Genomic DNA, 27681 nt, shown 5'->3' with positions numbered 1-27681 from the left:
TGGGTTGTATTCCCATGTTGGCAATATTTCCTAGTCAAATATGCTTATCTATATTGCACTTCAAGTAACTAATTTCTGGATATGCATATAGTATGAGTTACATTGTTTAAGTTAGTAGAAAAAATACAATTAAAAAATCCCCACCAAATGCACAGCCTATAAATAAATATACTGAGCTCCAAACCCATTTTTCAAGCTATTATTTGCTGATATAACATAGTTGTAAATGTAAAAGTGAATGGCTGTACTCTGCCCAATGCTCAATAACACCACACCACACACAGGAAACATTTACCTCTTTTAATTAACCCTGATTATTGTGTAATTACAAATGTAGATGAACAGAGAGAAGAGAAATGAAAGTACAGGACGTCCCGACAAAGGCACAACCCAAAGAGACAATTCAAAAATCACAATGGATATTAATAAACAGTATAAGGTTTTTCTTACAGAATCCTCCAAAAAAATGAAAAAAATTATATATACACAATACCAAAAAAATTTAAACAATTGCTCTCCCCTCTATTTAACAAAATGGGGAAATATGACCCTCCTCTTATCCATATTGGTTATAAAATCAGGTTAAAAAATACATGAAGCATGAACTTAAACAGGTCAATGAATGAGTGCAAAACTGAACAGAAATTCAAAGATGGAGGAGAGACTGTATACAAAATAATCCAAAAGTTAATATAATAATTACAATAGTAACAGTAATATGTTTGAAAGTATACAGAAATACAATGAGAGGGGATCGACTGGAACAAAGCAACATTTTAGATGATGAATTTAGAGTTTTGGACATACATTTTCTTATATTTCTTATATTCTGGTTTCCTCAAGTTAAGAGAAGCAGATATGAATAAGAAATGAATTTTAGACAACTACACTACCAGTCAAAAGTTTGGACACACCCTCAAATTCAGCATTTTCTTTTATCTTTGCAACTTTTTCTACATTTTATATACATACAGAAGACATCACATATGATAAGATGTATGGATTTATGTATCAAAGAAAAGTTACTACTAAAACCTTTTTTTTAATATTTTATATTGAAATATTCAAAGTATTTTTTGTTAACTAAATTCCATGTGTCCGTTCATTGTTTTGATGCCTTCGGTGAGAATCGATAGTGTAAATAATCATAGAAAATGTGTCCAACGTTTTGACTGGTAGAGTAGTTGTTAATTTAAATGTGGCAAATTATACTAGCATGTGTTTTATATAAATGAATTCTGGACTTAGAGTAACTTTGTCAATGCAACAATAAAGTTATTCGCAGTGAAACCATATAACCTGCATTATGAACTCTTATCTAATATATAGAATGGTCTATAAAGTCACCTATATACTGACTTAGTTGGTGGTTAGGCTAATAAATTTAACAAAATTATACAGAATATAGTTATTTATAATATTTTTCAATTGGGTAGTAAAATAGACATGCTTGATTACAAATTGCAGGGCTCAAAATGGCCCTCACTGAAAATCATGGATGATAATTTGAATTTAATAATGTAATTGTCAAAAAGGTTACATATGAGCTGAACTGCGGTTTCTGAGCGTGAATAGGCCAGGAGTGGTGAGCCCTCTGCTAAATGATGCATGTCGATGGCAGAGATGTAGGATCACATTTCCACTGGCACAAACCAAAGCAGCACTTATGGGAAGTCCCTGTCTCCCGATCCCGCAACAAGGTTTTCTGACGGAATTTCCAGTGCGTGCAAGTATCAAGTAATTACGTCTTTAAACAGCAGACGGCAGGATTAACTTGAATAAAGATGGTCATAGATGATTTAGAGTTCATAGTTTATCAAAATAAGCTACTTTAAAAGGTGCGCTATGCAACTTGTCTAGTTGAGGGTCCACTACCTGGTCGTCTTAAACATGTTATTGCTTTGTCTGGGATGTTCCAAAGTATGACATAAAACTTACCTCTCTTGTATCTTTTCAATTACAGGTTGTTTATGACTCAAAATGTGTCACTTCTCACAGATCTTACATGTTACTTGGTCTAGTGGTATCATCTGCTTGTTGTCATGGATCATTGTCGGATCATTTTAATATCATACTGTGGAACCTTATAAGCAAAGCAATAGATGCCCGACCCCCAAATAAATGCCTGACCCATTTCCCCACCAGAGAAGGTACCTTTATCTGATTAGGTTACATAAAAATTCATCATTAAATATCACTTTGTTACAGTATCCCTCTATATTTGGGTCAAAACAGTGAATAGTTTTACAATGGGGCGAGAATTCAAAACGTACTACAAAGCAAGTGCAAACAAAGTCTTAAAAATGTTTACTAGTACTGTCTGCTTTAGACCGACGTCAACCCCACCAAAGGAAAATAAAAAGTACAATTTTGACCCAAAATTTTTCTAGACATTCTCCTGAATGGATAATTATTTTACATAAAGACAGCTCAAGAATAAGAAGGCTAGGGTGAAATGCTAAGGCAGGAGATACTGCTGATAATATGCCCGTTACAATATTTACAAACCATTACCATTAAAAATAGCATCTTCCTGATTTCTTGTATCAAATCCGTACTGAAATATAACATTTGACTTCAATATATATTTGAATAAAATATATGCGTAATTCTGTAGGTATTCTTACAAAAGGTTGAAGGCATGATGGTTGTAGTGTGAAGTTTGCAGGGGGGTAACTAGAGAAAACATTGGCGTTTAAAAAGGCACCATTTAAATATATAGGTTTAAAATGGGGGTATTGTCTCTTTTGTAAAATAATACATAAAAATAAGTTGTTTCTTCTCAGTAAAGGTTTTGCCTGAGTTAACCTTGATGCTTAACATTCGTTTTACATTGTTCCCAAGATATTTCGCATCTCAAGAACTATGAACAAAAACACGGCTATAATACATCACCGCAAATGCCCTTAGTAATAATAATACATATCGAGGGTGCAAGTCAATAAGAGGCACGATTTTAGCGTCTTTAGGCAAAACAAAAGGGAATGAATGGTGTCTTCTGCACTGGGTTGTATTCACTCCTCCTCACTGTATCCGTGATAGTTCAAACAAGGACTAATAGCAGTCTTGGCAAGTCGCTTCTTCCTAATTTCAACCCTCCTGCCGTGTTCGCGCTCTCTCAACAAGCAAACATTTGATTATCTGTACAATATAGCAACATTAAGTCCATTTGGTGGTTAACAAATGCCAGTATTTCAAAGTTCGTAGCTCATCTTTGTACAAATATGCCTGCTTTTAATGTCTTTATACAATGTAGTGTGGGTGATAGGATAATTTTGTCTCACCTGTGGGAGTCTTTTAGACATTTCCAAGAAAGAAATTGCAAGTTCGCTGGATGGTAAAATTGACTGCATGATGACAAGGGAGGCACTTCCATGGATGGGCCAAAAATAAAATGAATAAAGATGCACTATTTAATGTTTCTGATGGTCTCTATGGAGACTGCTTTGCCTGAAATTTTCTAGAGTATGGCATTGAAATTTTCTTCATGTCGACATGTAGCTGGCATCATTACTTCAAGTTACATGTCTGATCTGAGGAGAAGCACTCGTATGCATGTTTCTTTAGCCATAAAAAGACTTGTAATTGAGTAGATGAAAGAGCGATGAGTTTAATGCCATACTAAATAACATTCCGGGCAAAGCAATAACATCTCTATGGAGACAACCAAGTGGTATACCTTCCACCAGAAAAGTTACATAGTGCACCTTGAAGACAGATTTTGTGTATTGAGTATTGAGTAACAATGTGGAAATGAAAGCAAAGAGGCGCCTTGCTAGTGACAAATTGCGCTGTACATGTCCTCTAAACAAAGCGATTGGTATTTTAGTAACAATGCTCGCTTGCTGCCAGTAGATCGTGTTAAAACATATTCTGGGCACATGGTGAGATGCAAGAGGCTGGCAGGCTAAACTGGCACCAACAGACTTTGAAAAAGGCAGTGTGAATGAATCCCACAGCTCTTTATAAGTCCAGAGAAGGACCAATGTAGTTTGTCTTTTCCATTTTTTGTTGCAAGTTGAAGATTTATAGTTTTTCTTTAATAGTGTCCATGTTGTTTTGGAGGCAATGCAGGCTTTAGTACAATGGCTCCACATAGATCACAAAAACTGAGAGCTGCTTGTTGACAGTACAGGCCAGGATTCAAACACTGACAAACTTCAAAGCTAATGCTAATACTGAAATGCTAATAATCATTAGCATTCCTATATTTTGGAAATTTTGTGTGCCATCATGAGGAGTGTCCATAATTTTTTTACTTTATATATACATATTGTGCTTTGGAAATTGCCTCTTTATGCAGAATAAAATATATACTGCATCCTGGCATGTAATAGCAAAGGGGTCTTTAAATGGCTAGATATAATAGTGATTTGCCTGGTAAAAATGCCCACATTATGTCTCATTTTTGATACAAACTTTGGGATAAAATATGGTTATAAAAATTATTTAACAAGTAAAAATAGATGCTTGGTCTGCTATATGTTTGTTAAGAAGCCACTATTTAATATACAAAAATACACTATCACTTTACTATGCCAATGGTTGAACTTTGGCTAATGGCTAAAACTTGCTACGATCTTGCCTATGGTCTGCGTCAACAAGAAGCCAGTACGTCTTTCGTATCTATGTGTCATTGGGTCTCAGCAGGTTGGGTTTTCCAGGGACAGCTGTGCAGTTGCCCTCTGAAGCTCTGAACTGCCCCGCCGCTGTACAGGGGGAGGTGGGAGAGTTAACCCCAGGATCACTGCTCCTCGTGCAGGCATGGACTCCTCCTCTGCCCCCCTCTGGTCCTCCTCCATAGCCTCCTCTCCATCGGCGCGGACTTTCTTATCCTCTGCCTCGCCATCCCGCTCAACATCTGAAACAGGTAGAAATTAATGAGTTATAAAAGTGCAGTGTAAAAACTGCTTTTTGTTTTTTTCACCATTTACTGTGCATTTATTTATCACTAGATATAGAAGAAAAAATCACAGATGCACACAAAACAAGCGTGGCTTGTTTTTAGGAAAGTAACTGCATTCTGATTAATACCAAATTAAAGAGCAACTGGAAACTAGAGAGACAATATATGTCGTAGTAAATTTAAAATGCATAATTTGGAGAAAATAATAAAAATCTGCCCTGCATATTGGCCCAAAAGTATCGTCAGCGTTTGGTCACTCTGTATTCTAAACAATTGGTATCGATATCGGCCATGAAAAAACCCATATCCGTCGTTCTCTACTGGAAACCGTTTGCACAATGTTCATGTGTGTGAAAAATTTAGGTTAGACAGGTTAGACTACTCATTACTCTAAAACATAGTTAACATCCTTAGGTTTAAAATTTTACAAAATTTTCTAGTCTTGCAATTTAGGTGTAGCTTATAAGTTCACTTTGTGGCTGAACATGGACAGGAGATATGGCATACGTATGTTACCCAAAATGTTAACAAGGCCAAAAACTTAATTACTAATACTAAATTACACAATAGTTATGATTGGATAAATCCAAATACACCACAACACCTTTAGTTTGTTAAATACATTTTTTAACTGTCAGAAATGCCTTCCTTGTTGTCTTCTCATTTTGGATGTAATTATGACATCGGCAGATGGATTCTGTTTTAAAAACCATTTGCTTCTTCTTGTATTTTACTTATCATTTTCTATTTTTCTGCCACTTAATCTAAAATTATGACAAATATTTCCATAGGTATTATTCCACCAATACAAGTAGTTATAAGAAAATATATTTCTCTGTCAAATGCACTTTAATTTTGGGAACTATATTTTTCAGTTGTACCCACCTCTACCATCTGCCTCTGTCTTTTGATCTTCGCTCCAGCGTCGTTTGAACCTCAGTTTGAGCGGGATGCAGCGTGTTCCTCCGGGGCTGATGGGCGCGCTGTTGCCTTGTCCTGGCTCTGCTTTCAGATTGAGCAGGGGGAAAGGCATGGTCCCAGTGGGAGGGGTAGCGGGAGTCTTAAACACATCTTCGTCGTCATCATCTTCTGCCATCCCATTAGCTGGAGGGGGCGGTGGGGTGCTGGTTCTCATGTTCCCATTGCCATGGCGACCGACGATGCTGCCGGTCCCGTTGCTATGGTGATGGAGGATGCGGTGACGGGACAGAGGCGTGAAGATGTCGCCCTCGTCGTCATCCTCCCTGTCATCATGGTGATTCATGTCGTCGTCCTCCTCACTGATGTCAGTCACCTCCACCTCTTCGTCTGACTCCACGTCTGAGATGCGTTCAACCTGGAAAACACCATAATGCAGGGTGAATATAGAAACTCGCTTGCTTTATGAATTTAAATAAGGTAATTAAAAATAAAGGTGTTGTTTTTCTAGTGTGAGACATTACAAGTGTTAAAGAATATAGGATAAGAAATGTGGCTGTTTAAGTCCAGTCCATTAAAACACATGCAAAGGAGTGCTTTCTCCTTTGAGAACAGAGGTTGATTGGCAATATGGCGTCTTGAAAATAAGTGATTAAAGATTGCTCATGCACGAATCACTACAAATACACTTTACTTCGGGTAAGTAAATGATGAGTGGAAACAACTATATGGTTAAAAGCTCTGAAAAGTCGATTTTGCCGAATTGAACCACTTTAAGCTAAAATCAGGTTTAATTGGATTTTATACTATGTAACTTTTATTACGTTTGTTTTTTGTTTTTTTTTTAGATTACTTCCTCACCTTAATCTTGGGTGGTACTGCAGACAGACTGGGGGTACTCAGGTTCTGGCTAGACCCTGAAAACCCAGACAACGATGAGGAGGAGGAGGAAGCAGTCGGGGTACTCCCTGTTTCCCGGTGCTTTCTGCCAAGGGGCGGAGGCTGCAATTTAAACTTAAACTCGTCAGTTGCCCCGATTGGCTGCCCAAGGGAGTGAGAGAGACCCAGTGGTGGGCCGTGGAGGAGGGAGGGCTTGTCTGGGGTGGGTCTGTGGGGCTGTGGGACAATGATGTTGGGATAGGGCAGGAAAGCGCGGGGGCTTAGGTGGTAGTTGTATACGGACTGGTTATGTGCTTGCAGGTAATGGTTCATGTCTTCTGCGTTGAACGAGAAGTGGGATCCCATAAGGGGGGAGGGCAGAGAGGGGGAGGGGGTGAAGGGGAGATGAGGCGTAGGGGTCATAGACATAGCAGGGGACAGCGGAGGCAGAAGACCCGGTCCAGGGAGGGGAGAGACTGGGAAGGGAGACAGCGGATCAGGGTGGACTCGAGGGGTCGGTCTGGCCAATCCTCCAGGTCCTCCGCCGAAGACTCTGAACAGGGAATCGTGGGGGAGGCGTGGGGGGAGCAAGCCTCGGTACGCCCGATCGGGACCCCCACCTCCCCTCTCTTCTGCTCCGGCCTCCTCCAGCTCAGAGTTGGTGGAGGTGCCGTCGCTGCAGTCGCTGACGGAGCCCCGAGCCATGCGCCTGCTGACTGCGCTGTACATGCCCGGACTGCGCAGCTCCTCACTAGACGACAGCACGTCTGAGGGGGTGGAGGGGGGGAAGCGGAAGTGGGTGCCTCCAGAGGGAACGGGAGGGGCACTTTGGGGGACACCTCGACCTAGAAAAACACAGATTAGAATAAGTTTATTGTTATAATATTTTCACATATTGTTAAAACGTTATTATTATTTTTTTTTTTAAGTTGTAGATGAAGTTGTAGATAAAAAATACTACCAATTTAGATTATATTTGCGATATATATTAAGCATTTATATTTGATAAAAGCCTGAAATATGAAACTAATTGATACTTTGCGGCTGATAGCATCAACATTCCCTTGGGCTTAAAACTTTTTTGACAGTATTTGTTGAACATTCCACCATGAAGACACTGCAAAGTCTCAATACAAGAATTTCAGAATCCATTTATTGAGGTTTAACTAAAGGTAAAACTATTTTTCTATAAGCTGGCACATTTTGTTCTCTCAGGGTATGTTATTATCGTCATAATTGCAGACTAATCATGCAAACTCGGATTGCAATTCAGACCCGTTATGACCAATTATGACCTTTACATAGCCCAGCAGAGTATCAATTTACAGCCATTTAATCAATAAAAGAGACCAAGTTGACATTTTGAGATGTCTAGGGTAAAAGCTTGGCTATTGAAAAAAGTGCATTTTAACATTTTGTTCATTTATTTTTCTACTGTATTTCTGTAGCTAAACACAGCAGAATCAGCCATTCCCATTTAAGAACTGTGGCTATGGTCACAAACACACTAAAATCTGATTATCTGATTTCTGGACATTTAAGATTATTTAAATGACATGTAAACCACAAAATCTGATGTAATCTGAAGGTCCATGATCAGAAAGAAATTTGATGATTTTACTGTTTACGTGTCATTTTAATAATCTTATAAGTCAAACAAATCTGATAAAAATCTGATCTACAGTGTGCATGTAACTGCAGCTGTCATGCCAGGCAATTTTCTTATGAACTATTATTTTTTTGCTAAAACTAATTAGCTATTTTAACTTTGACTAACACACTATCAACAATACAAGACCATAATAAAGAATGGTTTATCTCAAACTAATTAGAATGGGGCTGTGGTGACATATTTGACAGCTTTACCCATAGACAGAAAGCAGAGTTTTACAGAGCCACAATTAGCTGCTTTTTGAACCCCCATCCTCCCCGTTTTACCAGTAGCTTGTGGCATTGCTGCACACGCCACAGTGAAATATTGGAGTGTGTGCCATCACAAACAAGGGCGCGTACCTCCTCCTTTTCCACAGTCTCAGTCGGTGCATGTGTCAGTGCATGTGTGTGGCTCGGTCTAAGAGGTAACATACTCTGGAGTCATGTCTGGACCAGTACAGGGACCAGGACTGTCGATTAGCCAATGAACTACTGGATAATAACATACATACTCAAACTTAAGTTGGATTTAGATTTTTTTAGTAGCAGTAGTAGTGTTTTAGTAATAGTAGTAATGTAAAGTTATAATATTTGTATTGCCAGAAGTAACTGCAATAGAAGTAGTTAACGTAAGTAGTTAGCAGTAGGGATAGTGTAGTGGTAGAGGCCGCAGTAGAGTAATAGCAGTAGCCTCATAGTAGCTGCTGCCTGGTAGTAGAATACTAACATTATCAGTAATAGGTGTACTATTAATACTTTGTAATAGTATTGATACAAAGCTGTTATAGGGATATTAGTTGTAATAGTAAAAGCGGTAATCAACCTGATATTTCCTTCATCAGTGTTTCAACATGTCAGTAAAGTTTTTTAACCACATCTCTGTAAAAGTCTGAAGTCAAACCCTAGACTGACGCAGGCAAACCATCCTATCAAACATGACGGCGTGTGGGCCACATCAGACAGCCTGTGTAATTAAAGTTTGGGTCTACTCTTATGTCATGGGATGTTTTTAAAGTGGGCCAGCCTGGGACAGGGAGCAGACAGGACCTCAGAGGGAGGAGAGGGCGGGGCGAGACGTGGCACGCTTTTCAGACACAAACAAAGCTACTAAAATTAATGTCCTGTAGGAAATTAGTCGACAAATGTGGCTTAAACTAAACTAAGGTATGAGTCAACTGGAGAGGCTATTTCTAAAAGAAAATGTTTCATAGTAGCCATAAACTACATATTGTCTATCGGGTTAGCCACAATGCTTCCTCCAACTTTCACAGAGTTACCATTTGTCTTGGTTTGGTCCTGGTTTGATCCCAGTTTAGTTGTAGACTTGGTTTTGTCCTGATCTTTTTCTGGTTTCGTCTCAATTTAGGTGTAGTGTATGTTTGCAAGTGTGAATGAAAGTCTTAGGATGCACAATATTAGGGGATGCTCACTCACTACATCCATAAATCTCCTTCTGATACTTATCGTATCCTCCTTCTGATCCTTATCGTATCAATCCAAAAAATATTGTTGAGGACTGTTTACTAATGCAATATATGTATTCTCTAACAACTGAACTATGTGCATTTTTTCTGTTTTTTGATAACGCCACTGCTGTTTACTAGAAAATATAAATCATTGTTCTGCAAAACATGAATCGCCATTTCTAATAAATAATTGTTTCAGATAATTGAGAAACACCTAAAACACCTAAATAGGACAAAAACTATGATCGCATACTCCTGAAAATGTGTTTGTTTGCCAATGTGTGCATTGTGTCACCATGGTAACTTGATTCCGCCATATACATACACCCCCAGCCTGATATCACTGCATTGTATCAATAGCTACATGAAATAAAGACCTTTAAAACTTCTGCTAAAAGAAAAATTCCTTGTTTCTCCTGCACTAAATACTTACTACGTACGTTTTTCCAATTTCTTACATCACTTCAGATTCACAGACACCTGAAGGTCATCACTGTTTTGTCTCTATAGACCTCCGGAGTCCTTGTCAAGTACGATCCTTCCATCTGAACCTCCACTCTCAGCCTGTTGCTAAAGTGAAGTTTCACACAGATAACGGTCTATTTCTATGCGAAGTAACTCAAAAAGAAGTTTGTTTTTCCATCAGTATGAATGAATAAAACTTATTTTGGTGTCAAGGTAGGAAGTAACAATAGTAAATGAGGAGGAGGTGAAGAAAATAAATTAGTAACTGAAGTAGTAATATTTGTCATAGGAGTGGAAGCTATCAAAGTGTACATACTACCAATTTAAATCTGAAATAAGCATTGTTAGATCTTGGTGGATAGCTTCAAAGTGTCAATAGAAACATGGCAGAATTAAAGGTAAAGGTAAATAGTAAATAGACCATTGTAGTAACTTTGGTTATATATAGTACAGATGATATCTGCAATAGTAGCAGTAACAACGTCAATAGTATGCAAACAACTACATTTAGATACAAGATTTCTGATGATGGGCAAACCACCTGCATGACTCAATGGAACTACAAAGTGAAAGATCAGAATCAGAAGACTTTTATTGCCATCGTTTGTGAACACAGTTCACAAACGAGGAACTTACTTCGGTGATAAAGTGCAACATAAAACACACTGAATAAATACAAATACAAATAAGGGCATGCACAAAGTTAAAAAAGATATGCTTAAAAAATCAAATATAATACTTAAAGGTAGAAAATATATACAACAGCAGCATCAGAACAACAGTGCAAACATGACTTATTAAAGTGACCGGTGTTATAAAGTGTCCAGTTTTGTGCAAATATTATAAAGTGTTCATGAGACAAACGGCAGAGGGGAAGAAACTGTTCTTATGATGAGAAACGTTAAAACATTTACCATGGAGATAGATAAGTTAATGGCATTATATGGAACATTTAAAGTCGGGCTGTGCCAAAAATCGAAACATCAAAAAATCGATAGAAACTTTGGTCGATGTTGATGATAAGGCAAGTGCATTTAATCAACTGCTCTACCGCCAATGTAGCGTGTGGCATTAATAGTGCGTAATAAAGTCACCTAATCATTTTCACCATTTCTTAAGTTTGTATCATTTCTTAAGTTTGTATCTTCTGCCTCTGTGTCCATCACTCCCTCTGCCTCGACGCTCTGTTTTATTGGCAGGTGCAGTGATGGTGATGTTTTATAGTTACGATACAACAGAGCAGCTCAGTGACACACGGGATTAAAAATCACATTCAAAAATCCAAAGTAAGCAAATCGGGTTGTACATTGGGCAAATTATCCTGCAGTGTGTGGGTTTAAATCTCTTGAACATTTCTGTATTGTCATTTGTAACTGTACCTCTACATGGCACATACCTGAGCCCATGTCGATGAAGGGGTAGTTGACCAGCACCAGTTTGTTGAAGTTGAATTTGTAGGTGAACCTTTTGCCCTTGGTTTTGTGGAGGATCCGCTTGTTATAGTAATATCTGAAAAAAATAATAGACAAACATGAGTATAAATGGAGATTTTGGGACAGTTTAAAACTTATTGAGCAAACAAAAAACGATTTAGACACAAATTTCCGGAACTGCCGTCCTACTGGGTGAAGCAGTTCAAATAAGGCTAACAGCTGCTGGCTTCAAAGTGGAACGCAGAGGAACACTACCAGTATGATATGATGAGGAAACAACATTTTGACATATTTAAAAGCAAAAAATAAGTACATTTAAAACAAAAATTAAAATAGTCTACATTTTACAACATAAATATAAAGAATTACAAGAATATGTCAACTGAACAAAACTACTATGATTTGATATAGAAACAACACTGTAATATATTTAAAAACAAAACATAAGTAAATAAAACTTCAGTCAATATTTGTACAGCATAAATATGAAAAATTACTTTTAAAATGGTAAATTAAGCAAAACTACAAGTAAGATTTGATAATGCTGATTAAAAGCAACATTTGTATAGACTAGATATAAAGAATTAGTCAAAACATATGAGGAAGAAAATATATATAGGATTTAATGAGGAAACAACATAACACATGTAAATCTATAAAAGGCAAGTAAAATTTAATACAACTTCAAATGGTCAACCTAAATATGTACAAGCAAGTATGATTTGATATTGGAAACAACATTTCACAAAAAAAAAAAAGAAAAAAAAAAGTGCATTGAGCATGATTTGATGAGGAAACAAATTTATAACATAAAAAAGTAAGTACTTTTCTAACAACTTCCGATTTTCCACACTTGTACAGTAATCAGTCTAGCTAAAGGTGAGCTGCTCTACACCCATGTGGTGATTGCATAAGGATGTAGTCCACGGAGGCAGGCTGAACTCAAGTAGTTTAGAGGCATTAGTCACCTCAGCCCCACACAGAAAAAAAAGCCGACAACTCAATCAGAACATGAGAAAATGTCTTCCAATGACTCACCTATGGCCCCAACACATTCACAATTTCTTTACATAAAAGCTTGAAGCTCTCGTTCATTCAGCGCAGCATTGCCAAAAGTGGAGGAGATTAGTCATAGGGCAATAGAACAAGCACACCTTTGTACACATGCAAGTTTAAGGGATGGGTCAGAATCTTAAAACTAGGGTACCTGCTTTTATACTTTTACGCAGTTGGGTGATCTGTTTAATATCATGCCATCTCCTAATTACACCACGAGATACGGTATTATCGCCTGTCCATCTAGTTAAGCCAAATCTGTTGAAAATGGAGTTAAAGGGTTTTTTTTTCCTCAAATGACATGTACAGAATATATAAAATAAATCAAATAATGCTAAATTACTAAGGGACAATACAAATTCTGTTCATTTAAATGCAAAATGCCTCATTAATTGATCAACGAGCCTCACGTCTCTCTTCACTCCGCTCGCACACACCTGTCTGCTCTTGTCCACTGACGCCTCGCTCTGCTGTTTTTCTTTTTTACCATTTTAAATGACGAATAACGAGTACAATAAAGAACAGTGGAGGTTTTATTGTGAAACAATGTACAAATATGCATTTATGAAGCAGCTGTTTTTTCCTCTTTTATGGGACATGCAAAACACTGTCATCGTGGCCACACGGACAACGCACACACAGACCTCCAAGAGAAAACTGTACATTGTTTGAAAGTTTGAAAGTACAACTGGATTACAAATAAGGGCAAGACTCAGAGATTAACAGTGCTGTTTGGCTTCACAGTTAAAGCATTAAATACACTATTTGATCATATGGAAGCTGTGCATCATTTTGTGCCAGATGCACAGGGCAGGCACGCCTTTTTCAGTCACAAGCAAAAGATATTTTGCATCTACTGTAACACAATGATGTTCATCTGTGTAACTAATACACCTGATGCAAATCTGTACATTTAATGTCTAAGAGCAAACCACAAACAGATTTACAGTTGAAACCAGAAGTTTACTACATAAAACAATACTTTTTCTCACTGTGACATGAAATCGGGTCAAACTTCTCCTGTTTTAGGTCAATTAGGATTACCAAAATAATTTCTATTTGATAAAAGCTAATAATGAGAAGAGAATTTTTTTGGACAATTTTTCATTACTTTCATCAAAGTCAGAAGTTTGTGTACAGCAAGTATTAAACCCAGATGATGATGTCATGTCTTTGGAAGCTTCTGATGAGGTTTATTGACAACATTTGACTCAATGACTTTATCAACTTGTGCGTCAAAATTCTAATTATCTATTGAGTCCAACTGCACGTAGTCCACATCGCTCCACACAACCAGCACATTGTTTCAAATCCACAAGTTAAAAAGTTACATTATTGATTATTGTCTCATTCTTAATTTTGAGTATTTTGATTAAAATGAGAGTAAAATAATTAGATCCCATTAAAATTGCTGCTCAAATTGCTGAATAATGCAATAAATTCTCTCTGAAAGAAAATATAGTTATACAACTCTTAGACGTATTTTCTGAAGACCTTTTCTATCAAAAGTGACAATTCCCTGATGTGTCTAATTGCAATTATATAATTTGTCAAAAAAATTACATCAAAATGTTAAAAGTTTCCCAACTCTGAACTGTTTTAATGACTGACTCCTGGTGAACAGATGGATGTACCATTTGTAGCTTTAACAATTCATCTTAAAAGTGCTCGTCTCTGTGAGATGTTATTGCTCTGCCTTAAATGTTCCACAGTATCGAATTAAACTAATCTAGTTGGTATTTATTCAATTGCAGGCATTTCTACTGCTCAAAAATCCCTTGAAAAATAGACACTCTTACTGAGAGCAGGGTCACCTCTCCACAGATAGGAGCTGTAACTTGGCCTAGTGGTGTTCCCTACGTATTTCCATGGAGATAAGTACTACAGCACAACGTTCCAGGCAAAGGAAGAACATCACCATGGATGCAAGAAGGTGAAGTTGTCTCCATGGAGACTGAGGGGTTTAATTACATACTGTGCAACATTACCAACAAAGCAAGAACATATCGATGGGTTAATACCACGCTTCGCAACATTCCAGGCACATCGAGACCATCTCCATCGAAGCAAGCAGCCGACAACAGAAAAGTGACATAATGTACCTTTAAAAATCTTACAAACATGAAAAACATGTTGACAAAAAATGCATTAATGAACAGAAAAACACCATTGAGTCCGATGCTGTGATAGTTGCATTAGTCATGGTAGTGTCCAGTGAGAGGAGGCTTAGTCACAGCCTCAGTGAGTCAGAGAGAGGAGGACCACTTCAGAGGGACTATACTACATGTGCACTTCCACAAACACGGACAGAACAACAACAAAAGAGAAGAGGAGGAGGAAAAACAAACACTCTATTAGCCTCTAGCAATAATGAGATTTCTATAGGGTTTGTTGATTTTAATATGGAGCCTCGTAGCTACTTCTGACATCATACAAGAGCCTGTTCAGACTACAATGGATATACTGAATTTAAACACCATATGCGACGATATCAGCTGTCAGGAGATGCTCAGACTCAGAGATCAAGATTATTAGCGTTTAGTGTTGTGTATAAAAATCTGTTCAATACTTACACTAGTATTAATTATTAATACCCCCTGTATTAAGCAAAATGGATTTTTAAAGTGGGAGTGATTTAACGTGGGAAGGGGAGAGTCAAAAATGTTAATATGTTGTTTAAGGCGAATGTAGTATTTTCAAAACAAAATGTAATATGGCAATTTTAATATTATGTGTTATGTTATGTGTTTATTATGAAGTCCATAAGTTTAAATAAATTTACTATAGGCTACAGCACTGCTATTGAAATAAAAAAAATAAATAAAAAAAATCACAAATATTGAAAATGATTTGTATAACCTGCTATAAGTCCATCAATTCAGTATTTTATCACACTTCTCCTTTAACATTCATATGTGTGAGTGGGAGGAGCTCCATGGTAATGCACTTGGGAGGAGCTTGACATCGGCAAAGTCAACTCTTTCTGCCCAACTTGGCCAACAAAAACAAAGTCTTCTTCAAGGACAAAAACAGATGTAAGAAGTAGGAGACACTATGACACTCCTCCTCACCTGTCTCCTCCTCCTTTCTCCTTTCTGCGTGTCGCTGTGCATCCGTAACAGTCTGTTCTGTCGACCTTTGCAGTATGTGCACGGTGCAGCAAAGTCTCCGCTGAGCGCGTTTCTCAAGCTCTGCCACACACCCCCTCTGTGAGTCCGGACACGGACTTCAGTGTGAGCCCTGCTGCATAAAAGCCGCCTGCAGACGTTTTCTCTTTACGCACACATATCTTTGAAGAGAAAGTCGTCTGTTTGCACAGACTCGCAGATTGTTTTCATGTTGGAGTCTTCTGGGCTAATTAAACGGGTCCTTCCGAAGTTTCAGTCAAATGCAAATCTAGGCCAGACTTTATGAATTAAATAGATCAAATAGGGTAGACAGACTACAGTTTGTTTCCACACTGAATGTATAGGTTTATTTTAAATCTACAAAATTAATCCAGTGGAAATTTGAGTGAAAAAAAAAGTTATTTTACTATATAATTTTCTCGCAGACAACTAGGGGGCGCTAGCGAATCACAGTTTGAGTTCCACTGCCATAGATGTAAAATACCCCTTCTGTAAGTATTAGTATTGATGTGACCAGGTATGGATACTTTTGAAATTATTCAGAAATAAAATTAATTATTAAATTAAATTAATTTAAAATAAAATTAAATAAACTGTTCAACATCAATGCAGCTTATGCCAATTAAAAAGCAAAAGAGTAAAAGTCTACCACGATAAGTACTAAACATCAAATACTACAACTAAAATGTTATCCATGCCCATTTTTAAATAAATATTGCATAACTATTAGTCAAGTTAGCACTATGTAAAAATGGTTTTGGAATTGTCAGATGGCTGTAAAAGGTGGATTTCAGCATACATTTACCTTGCAAAACAAAAAGGTAAGTGATTCTAGCTCAGAAAAAAACATATATATATATATATATTGTACATGAGGGACGAATACAATAAGCACTCAAATCTTCTATTTAACAGCAACTGGAAGGACTTTGTTGGCTCAAATAGCACTGACAAAACTCCATAGTAACCAGGTAATAATATATATCAGACATACCATTAGAACTACTCACAGGCACTCAAATGATCTTACATCATCTCTTGGATATGGTACCTTTACATAGGGCAGATACGTTTTGCTGCAAGTGGAACAATTTGTAGTTAAAATGTATGTATTGTTGGCTGAGTTATGAAATCTGGGCTCTATAACTGCAGACCTTGCAGTGTCCCGGGTTTGGTCCAAACAATAGTCAAATCTTAAATTTTTTCGCTAAAATTGTCACAATTATATTTTTTTTAGTTCTTACAATTTATATTGTGACCCAATTACTCAACTGACCTTGACATTCCTTTTGAGGATCAATTCATATTCACACCATGACCTCAGCAAGAGGCTGAACAGGGTCTCAAGACAGCCGACATTAACCATTTGACTATGCTTTTAACATGTAATAAGGGGAGAAGGATCGGTGTATGCTCTGTCATTTAAAAACAGAAATGGAATAAAACTTTCTATTAAAACAATTATGTGATGGCGGCCTGTTCTAAACGGATTCCTGGAATACATTATTGTAAGAGCTTTAGCAAACACTCAAATCAATTATCTACACTTGGCTTTAAATAACCTGTAACAAAGTAGAGTCATGCATTATTGGTAAAGTACATCCTATAGATTGAATTAATGTATGAACATGCAGACTATAAGAAGTACATGTCCTTTTAACAGAAGCACAATTGTTGCATAAATTATAACTCTTTAGATCTGGATTACATCACATTTTGACATACAGTCCAGTTTCTGTCCTGTTGATGTGACTTTTTAGTATCGAAACTTTGCCAAATAAGTATCTAGTTTCGATACAAGTTTTAGTATTGATTAGTATCTGATTTTCGATACTTTTGACAACCCTAATCTGGATACGGCAAATATCTATCACAGCTTCCATAACATACAATATATTGCAAAAAATATATTTGACAATTCACATCTACAACCCGGACAAAATTGTAAGTAAGAATTCATTCTTTATGTTTTGCCAGGTAAAAAAAAGGTAAAAATCTAGTCTAATAAACAGAATTAAATTAGCCTATTCTATTATAGTGGGTTACATTCCCTGATATAGTTCTAGTTTTAGTCAGTCATATAGTTCCAATGTAGTCTCCAATTGGAACAACAATTTTGACAGTAAACATTCATTTGTATTTCGGCTTACAACTAACTGCACATCCCAAGAAAAACTAACTTAAAGAACACCTTATTTCAGTGTAACAATGAAGTACCGGTAATATAGTAAACAGAAGTCATATGAGATCCCTTTCAACTACCTCTTTAATATTAATCTACAGAGGGCTTCTACCACAGCAGACACACATGTGCAAGGCATGCTGCATAAATACTACACTTCTAAAGGAAAGCATTTCAAAGACTCATTAACAGCTCTGCATTTATAAAAGTGAAACAAACCACAACACAGACCTCCTAATATGCTCAGTCTGACCTGTATTAAGAACTAAAGTCAGTGCATCAAACAGTCTTTTGAACACATACATAAGGAGACATTTAAACAGCATTTGCTCTGGTATCAACGTGGTTTGCCAGTGGCTTTGTGGGTAACGTACAAACTCTTCACTATTCTTGCATTCACACCAAATCAGTCGCACAGTGATTTGGCAAATATTTATGCCAGATGCCTTTCCTATAACTATCAGCCACCAATATTAGGTCTGACCAGGGCATTTAGTTTGACACAACAGTATTCAGTCCCAATAACTTAGATTCTTAGGTTGGTGGATATTATCTTATCTGTAAATACTTTAACAGCTCATGTTATCCAGTTATTACATATATTTGATTACAGCAGATGCCCTTCCTATCTCAGCCAACCATAAATATGCCATTTGATACGTGGAATATGTCTGAAGTGTCCTGCTCATCGACAACACAATAGTTTATATGAGGAATGTTAAATGGGAAAGACTTCAAAGCCTCATGCCTGACTCCCCATTGTGTTTTATTACTAATCCCTCTAATTTTACCTTATATCATCATCAACATTATTTGAGGTAAAACCACAACTATAGATGTTAAGTGTCTCTTTATTTTTGGATGGTTGCTATACTGAATGGGTTATCCAGTGATTTTTCAGATTGGGTTATACCAGTTACAAATATGGTCTCTGATATGGACAGTAGTGGGAAGAATCAAACATTTGTACTAAAGTAAAATAAACTAACATTACAAGCACTGCTGCCAAATGTGTACTTCAATGTAGTTGAAGTGTCTTGCTCATTGACATCACAGCAGTGTATTTGATCATTAGCTTACCGGTAAAATGAACTTATATTTTCTGGGAAATACTTCAAAGCCATGTCTGGTCCCCCATTGCGTTTTTATTGCTAATCCCTCTAATTTTACCTTATAAACACAGCGATGTTATTTGAGGTGAGTTGTGGATATAAAAAGGTGTAAAGCTGCACAAACAAGCCGCAGATGGGCTGGGGGAGAGGATGACATTTCACTGGGAGAGTGTGAGCGATCAGACTAACACTAACCAACCCACAACAACACCAGGAGGCTAAACTGATGACTACAACATGGACTACAACATGGCCGAAACAGACTGCAAGCTAAATTGGTCTCTGTAGCTTCCCACATGTGCTGAACCACTTGGAGGGTTACTGGCCCGAGTTTGGCACGTGCAGTGCTTTCTCTACCTGCCCACATGGTCGGCTGTAATTAAAATTAAACCTGTGGGAATAATAAAAAAGATATGGTGGTGAGCAAACTCCAAGGACGAGCAACAAATAAACCTCTGAAAAAAAAATCAAGGGACAGATACTGGCCATAGAAAGTAGTTATAAATGTCACTAAATTTTCTTGCCAATTGTACAGTGTCTTGGACATCTGCCAAGGCATTGGTATAATCTAAAACTGACCTTCTAGTTGAACAGAGTTGCGCAATTAATCAAATTTCAATTGATAGTTTCAGATTGTCAAAGGCATCTATAGCCAATCCTGTCAGTAAAAGTTAGGAACAAAGTTCAGATTCTGGAAAAATATGTAAAAAAGAAAATGTACTATTTTGTGTTTAAATAGCCCTTTGTCACCAGTTCTGTTCATTGTTTTTATGGACAGAATTTTTAGGAACAGTCATGGGCCAGAGGGTGTCCAGTTTGGGGACCACAGGATTTCATCTCTGCTGTTGACGTTGTTGCTTCATTTAACCAGGACCTGCAGCAGGCACTGGGGCGGTTTGCAGCAGAGTACGAAACGGCTGAGACAAAGATTAGCACCTCTAAATCCAAAGCCATGGTTCTTGACTGGAAAAAGATGGCCTTAAGTGTTAGGCCCAGGGTGGGTGTTCATCAGCCTTAAGTTTGTTTACGAGTGAAAGAGTGAGGATCGGTGCTGCATCTGCAGTGATGCAGTCACTGTATTGGACTGTTGTGATAAAGAAGGAGGAGTTGAGTCAAAAGGCAAAGCTCTCGATTTACTAGTGATCTGTCCCGGATGCCTCCTGGATGCCTCCCTGAGGGGGTGTTCCGCGCATGTCCCAATGGAAGGAGGCCCTGGAGAAGACTCAGGACACGCTGGAGGGACCTGGCTCTCAGCTGGCCTGTGAAGGCTTTGGAGTCCTCCTGAAGGAGTGGCAGGAAGTGTCTGGGGAGTGGGAAGAGTGGGTGTCCCCACTTAGACTGCTACTACCCCCGTGACCCGGCCCCGGATAAAGTGGAAGAAAATGAATGAATGAATAAATAGAAGCTTTTATGTATTTATTAATTACCACATTGGCCAGCCCACATTCAAGTATAGGTACAAAAAATAAATAAAATCTGCGAATATTCAACTAGTGGGGGAAAAAAGGAAAGAAAACTGGTAGCTAGCCTTGTTACGACTACTGCAACTTATTGTTGCAACTATTATTACAACTATAACCATGGTCAAAGTATATGTATAATGCAATAAAGACACAAGGAATTTTATATTTAGATTTAATTACTGTGGTGCTATATTTTGTACTTCCGTCCGACATCTTTGTCCCGTGTTCTAAAGACGCACAGCACAGTCAAAAGTATAGCCATTTGGTCCAATCATTCATTCACAACAGGAGGCAGTGACAGAGCCGTGACAAAGGTGAAAAGAGCTGAAAATGGGTCAGCTCTGTGCCACTGAAAATGAATTATGTGAACAAGGCTGGACTGACGTAGCAGAACTGGCGGCTGTGCAGAAACGTGTTTGAATCCGATTAAACGATGCTAATAGGCCATGTGCTTTCAGTGACGCAGGTGGAGCATGAGACATAAAGAGGCATGGCAAAGGAGACTGGGAAGAAATGATGCCACATTGAGAAAAGACAAGAATGGTGTTAGCAGTACAAGATATTTTTGTGGTTATTTTTAAGTCAGCATTGTAAATAAGGACTTCTTTAGTTTCACCTATAGTTTGTAAAACGTATGTAAAATTGTTTTGTAAATATTTCATTTATATCACCCATCACAGATAAAAAAAACAAAAACATGTTCTAATCAAATATCAATATTACTGATAATTTAAATCTTGATTTCACAATTACAAAAAACAAGAACCAATCAGAAATCAGAAAGAGCTCCTCACTTGGGTTTGCCAGATTTTCCATTAAAAACAGCAATAACTCCCAGAGTACTTTCTATGATATGATGTGTTCTTATTAAAGACAAAAAAAATGATTTGAACTTGTCACTAAAAATAACATTGACCTTATATAACTAGGTGGGTCAGAGGAAGGTCAAAGTTCAGGTAGAGTTCAAGGTTCACAAGTTCAGATCCGGTAACTTTAGACTACACACTGACGTGGTAACCCTACCTGGTCTGTGCTTCTCAAACATTTAGGTCAAGACTTTTCCTGACAACATTTTTCAACGACTCATAAACATTAACATGTTTTTCATAAAATAAGGAAACTTTGTCTTTTGTAATGTACAAGATTATTAAACCTATTGTCAAGTACTAATAATAACTTGTTATTTTAAAGCTTAAGTCAAAGTAAACCAGGACGACACAATGTCTAGCACTGGCCACATCAATTTTAAAGTTCCTTAAACCAATAGTTTTCTTTATCGCCACAGAGAGAATAAAACCCAAAATTTTGACCAATGGTGACTTTCATTTTATTGCTGTTGATGTTGTTTAGTGTCTATTAGTTTAGATTCATTAACACTTCATGTTCCTGAATTGCACCAATCACAACATTACAAAAAGATTTTTAGGTTTTTGTGATGACTTCATATTCCCAGAAGGGAACAAGAGCCTGTTTCATCTATTCAAAACATTTATTTAAAAGGAAAATTCACATATGCTGACCCAGATTATTTGCATTGATGACTGGGCCCTAAAACTCATATTACAGCAAAAATAAGCATTTTTAAATTAATATCAATATCAACTGGTATTGTGTATTAAATATACATAATTCCAGTCTCACAGTTCATACAGTCATATGCACCCACCTGAGTGCTCTGCTGAGTTTGTCGTAGTTCATTTGGGGCTTGCACTTGCGTGCCCCCCACAGACGGGCCACCTCGTCAGGGTCTTTGATGACGAACTCGCCGTAGTCGCCCTGCCACGCAATGACCTCATGGTACTCCTCCTTCCTCAGCAGCTCCAGGATGAAGTGCCACAGCTGGATCTGCCTGGAGCCGGGGCTGGATTCTGGTTTGTAGGCCCACTCCGGGAAAGCAAACCCTGCACACAAACCAGAGGGACAGTTCACCACAGTGTAAAGACTAGCAAAGTTGTGTTCATGTTATATTTTTATTGTATTTTAAATGTGTATTTTGCAGCACTTTGGGAACTTATGTGATATAAATAAAGTGAATTGGATGTTCTATGTTTGATGACGCCATCATTTTAGAGCAGGAGACAATAAACTATGTTTTTGTAACAAATATTCAAACTTATGATTGGAGCTGGGCACCAGAACTCTGTTCCAAGTAGGAACCGACTGAAAAGGTCCGGTAAGTATCGGCACCAAAACACTCAACCGTTCGTTCCGTGTCAGCTTTCGGTTTCTTGGATTAAAATGGCCATGTCAATCATCCAATACATGCACCACATTGATTTATTAAACAGCAGCTCAGGTGGTCACGTGTCTCAACTGTGCTCTACAAAAACAAATGGCACAAACAGCACTCATGTTTTAACAGACATGTGTCATACATGTGTCCAAACGCAGTGCAGTGCATCATTTCACGGGTACAGGAGAAATGAAAAAAATATAGGCACCGAAAAAAGGACCTTTCAGAAACCGGTATCGAAAAGCAGGTATTGTTAAGGTAATGCTATAAAAAATTAAAGAATAAAATCAAACAGTACCAAGTCCTACTTAAAATCCACTAATATTGAACATAATAATAATAATAATAATAATAATGATATTTGTTTGGGATTGCCTCCATAAACTTGTGGCTTTAAGTCATTTCATCAGTCAATAATCAAATAATGGCATCATATTTTGAAACTATTGTTATAAAAACAATTGTACCTTAGTGTACGTAATTTATGCTTACACAGGACTTCTAACATAGTCCCAGTTTTTGTTTCACGATATGTTCAGTAATTGGAGGTACTAACCCAAAAAAAAAAAAAGGTCAAAATTAGTACAAAAATTGTTAATGAACTTTCCTTACTTTTGGATCATCACTTTGTAGACTTGTCATACTTGATTATACTTGAATGTAAATATGTTACATGGTGGTACAATGGTACAATCTAATAAGACGTTTATTCAGTGCACAACTCAATGAACTTTGTTCTACTTTCACCAATGTATGCCAGGGTAAGTGATTTTAAACTGTAAACTGAAAAGTAAAGACATGCATATCATTACAGTTGTATCTCAGAAAGACAACTCATGTCTATAATTTTGGAGACAGAATGTGTAAAACTGAGATAAACAGAAGTACAGAGCAAGGAAAGTGAATCCACTATGGTACAGAAGAGGGAAAGTGAAAATATAGTAAAAGTACACTGAGGTTTGAGCTGCCAGAAAACTGGAGGCCTAGAGGAAGATCAAAGTAGATTTAAATAATTTTAACTTGCATACTATAGCACCGAAGAAATGCATGCTGTTCTTTAGTAAAGCACGCTAAGGAACATTCTGGAAAAACAGGTAACACTGATTAATTATAACTCACATAAATTTACCACTGCATATTTTCTTGCCATATGCCACCAGTGTGCGCCCAGATGTCTATGCAACTTCATTTCAATTAAAACCGCCCATTACTTAAAGTCTTCCCAAATTAAACCAGGCATTTTGAAACTTCTCAAGCTACTATTTCCCACACTGCATCTGAATCAAAAACATTACTTGCTATCAGCATCAAAGCGTGAGTTACCAGTGTTTTATCAGATTACCAGAGCCTTGAGATACGACGAGACAAAACAGACAGCTTGATTTTATAAGCACCATCGCTAAATAATAACTCCCTCCCGCGCATGGCATTATAGTTAAAAGTGTAGACATTTGGTGCGGAGCTGTGGGTGGCAGTAAAAGACTCAACAGCGCTTTAAAACAAGGCCGAATGACACCTAACAGAGGCTACATTAGGACCAGATGTGAATAGGCTGAGAAACCAACTGAGGCTGTGAAACATATGGCCCCATGCAACAATGAGCTATTCTGTGTTTATGCAACTGTAAAGCAACACGCGACGCTAAATACCAAGGTTACAATTGCATTCCCACACTCACAGTCCTCCACTGGCAAAGCTGTGACTGCCAAAGTAATGGATTTAGATGTAGAGCTGTTTGTGCCTTCAATTCAATTTTCAAATGTGATAATTATTGCTCCAAACAATTAAAAAAATGTAGAGGTTAAGATACTGGTGCTTGTTTATGTCCGAACATGGAGCTCACCTAATCAAACATTTCAAATCATGATTTTAAATATGACCTAAATAATTGTGCTAATGGTTTTGTCCATAATTGAGTAAAAATATTAAAGTGTTTACATATTATATATATTTAATTTAAAATATATGTTATATATAGTATATACATACACATTCACAGGTTAGATAGTGATGCTTGTAACAGTCCTTGCAGTCACATTGATCTGAGCAGTGCCTGGGATGTGGTGATGTGGTGAGGTCCAGAGGGCAAAGTCTGATTGTACGACTGAGTGGATGATATAATCAATACTGTTGCATCACGCGTGAACCAACTCTATAAATACACTAATCAATGTTACTTCAATCACTTTGAGGTTAACCTTTCAGTGGCTTTTTCTATTTGGATAAATAAGACCGGAGAGTTTTCAAGGAGAACGCACAAATAAGTAATTCAATCTTTTATACATCATTCTCCAATAAATATTCAAACCTGTGTGTGTGTGCCTGTGTGTGTGCGTACACACACCTTTAAACGCTGTGAACAGGTAAAGACTGAAGATGAAGCAAATAGTTTTTTTAAAATCATAATTTGTACTGGTATTAGCAAATAGGTTTATATGTTAAGTACTGTACTTAAGTATCCAATTTACTTAAATAAAGTACAGACACCTAAAATTTGAACTTTTTACTTTTACTTCACTACACTTGAGCAGGTATCTAATTTTTACTCCGCTAAAAATTTTTTTACTGGACTTAAAAGGACTTTTTTTTTTTATTATTCTTTGAGATTATTGTTTGAGACTACTTTAATACTTTTACTTAAGTAACAAAATTGAGTACTTATCTACCACTGAGTACTGCTAAAAATCATTACATTCTGGCTACTTTATGTAATTTTCAACACAAACTTTGAATAGAAAGTTTATAAAAGATCAGTGGACAAAACTATTCAACATTCAACGTTACACCACTGTCTTTCTTTGTTCCTAGTGCCCAAAAAGTTGTAAGTAAAACTGTTACTTGTGGGTTTGTCTTCCTGCTATATGCAACATTTTGGGGACTTAGTTAATTTGTTAATTGTACTAATTTCTCAACATTCTGACACCCATGGCTAACCTAAAACTTGTTTGTAAAATGTCTATATTTTGAAAAGCATTCATAAAACCCACAACAAACATGCTTTCAATAATTTATTTTATAAGTCATGACAACTTCAGATCCAAACCAACTACATTTACTCAATTATCTGACATAGTCAGTGATAATATATGGTATCACTCCATGTCTGCAGAGGAGGAGGAAACCGCTCAAGGCAGTGCCATAAAAAAGCAACATAAAATACAATAAGACATAAAAACAACCACACAAAAGCAGCAGATGAGAGCTATAAAGTCATGCACCTGGAAAAGATGGTGGCCAGATGTGCTCCTAGAAACCTTTTATGTAACATGGTTTTACTGTAGCCGATGCGTCACGGTTAGAGCTCATTTTATGTATTTGTTGGAAATATTAAGAACTGCTGGGGCACATCCGAAGTTCTTTGATTCCTGCAGAAAGGTCACAGAATGAAAGAGACAGGTGCAAGTGATTTGTATTAAAGCGCACACTTTAGACAGTGTAGGAGGTATGGTGTTTTCCACTTACCTGTAAAGTCAAAACAGACAGCTGTACTGGCCAATGAAAGCCAAATGAGGAGAAGTATCAAATATAAACATCAACTTTTTCAAAATATTATATAAATATTTTTCAAAAATTACAAAGCCGGAAAAACACCATCATACATTAGTATAACAAATGCTGATTTTTGTCAAAGATAGGGTACTTTAATCTATGAATGCCCTAAAAAACATAATATTACTTTCAAAATTAAGATTAAAACAGGGTAAGGGTCAGATGCAGCTCACAGGCATCCAAATTCCCAGATCTACTCTAAATATTAGTTATTACTTTCTGGTCTTATACTAGTTGTGACAGAAAATGGTGAAGAAAATTCTTATTGAATATCTGTAAAATTTTATGTAATGCAAAATTGACTCTTCTGAGCTGTTGAGGATTAGGGCTGGGTACTGTCATTTTTTTTTCGATACCAGTACTTTTAACGATTCATGCTTTTCAATACCGGCTCCTGAATGGCTTTTATTTGGTTATTTTTTGTAAGTGTAAAATAATGGCCAATATTATTAAGAAAATACTATTTAACCCTTGAATGACATTACAACTATGTTTTAAAATGTAGTACTTGGATATATGATGTCCAGTTATAACTCAAAACAAATGTACATGCAAATGAACCCGAGCACAGAGCTGATCCATACATGGACTTATACAAACTTAAGTTTCAAATGTTTGTTGTGAATGTGTATGGAGTTTAAAAACACAGTGGAGCACTTCTTGTAGAAAGAAAACTCAGCTTTAATATGCAGGATGTGTGTGCTACACATATGTGAATGAAAAAGAATATAATTTGGGGTACGTTTTTGATGAGGACACAACATCATAACATAGATCAGAATACAGCGCAATATAGGCCCTTTAAATGCGAAAATTATGATCAATCATCAACTTCATGTTTTAGATTCAGATTTCCATTTTAATGCAATGTACCCAATGCCAAGGATTTCTGAAATATTTACCACTTCAGAAAGTACAAGTAAGGACTACAATATGTGATAAGATGAACCTATCAACACATTAACAAATGCTGTCAAGTATATAACACTTTTTAGACACTTGACAACCGGGATCCATTTTAGGGACACTGGTTTTAAAGTGTATTGTTAACCTATTAGGATCAACTATTCCTGTAACAAAACATGTAATTCCATCACCTCTGACTAACAGTTACTCATGTCTGTGATTTTATCTTTGGTTCTCATCTCATTTATGTAACATTGTTTTGAGTTTGTGTGGTGTTTAGTTTCTCCATTTGGGACATTAAAGCTGATCTTGTGAGCCGTGGGCTATCGGTA

At 37.0% G+C, this 27681-nt stretch overlaps 1 protein-coding gene across 1 annotated transcript in view; it reads right to left on the bottom strand.

Annotated features, from left to right (window-relative positions):
* Positions 1-285: 285 nt before the first annotated feature.
* Positions 286-27681, bottom strand: part of erf (Ets2 repressor factor) — a 55500-nt gene continuing 28104 nt past the window's right edge. Inside the window, exons 2-6 of the mRNA XM_033975360.2 lie at positions 22328-22562; positions 11684-11796; positions 6686-7548; positions 5792-6242; positions 286-4861 (exon numbers count right to left, since the gene is read on the bottom strand). Coding sequence (XP_033831251.1) covers positions 4644-4861; positions 5792-6242; positions 6686-7548; positions 11684-11796; positions 22328-22562 — 1880 coding nt within the window. The 3' untranslated portion in view covers positions 286-4643. The remainder of the gene's footprint in view (positions 4862-5791; positions 6243-6685; positions 7549-11683; positions 11797-22327; positions 22563-27681) is intronic.

This window comes from Periophthalmus magnuspinnatus, chromosome 11 (genome assembly GCF_009829125.3).
Source record: "Periophthalmus magnuspinnatus isolate fPerMag1 chromosome 11, fPerMag1.2.pri, whole genome shotgun sequence".
Taxonomy (NCBI): Eukaryota; Metazoa; Chordata; class Actinopteri; order Gobiiformes; family Gobiidae; genus Periophthalmus; species Periophthalmus magnuspinnatus.
This window is presented reverse-complemented; position numbering and strand designations above follow the sequence as displayed.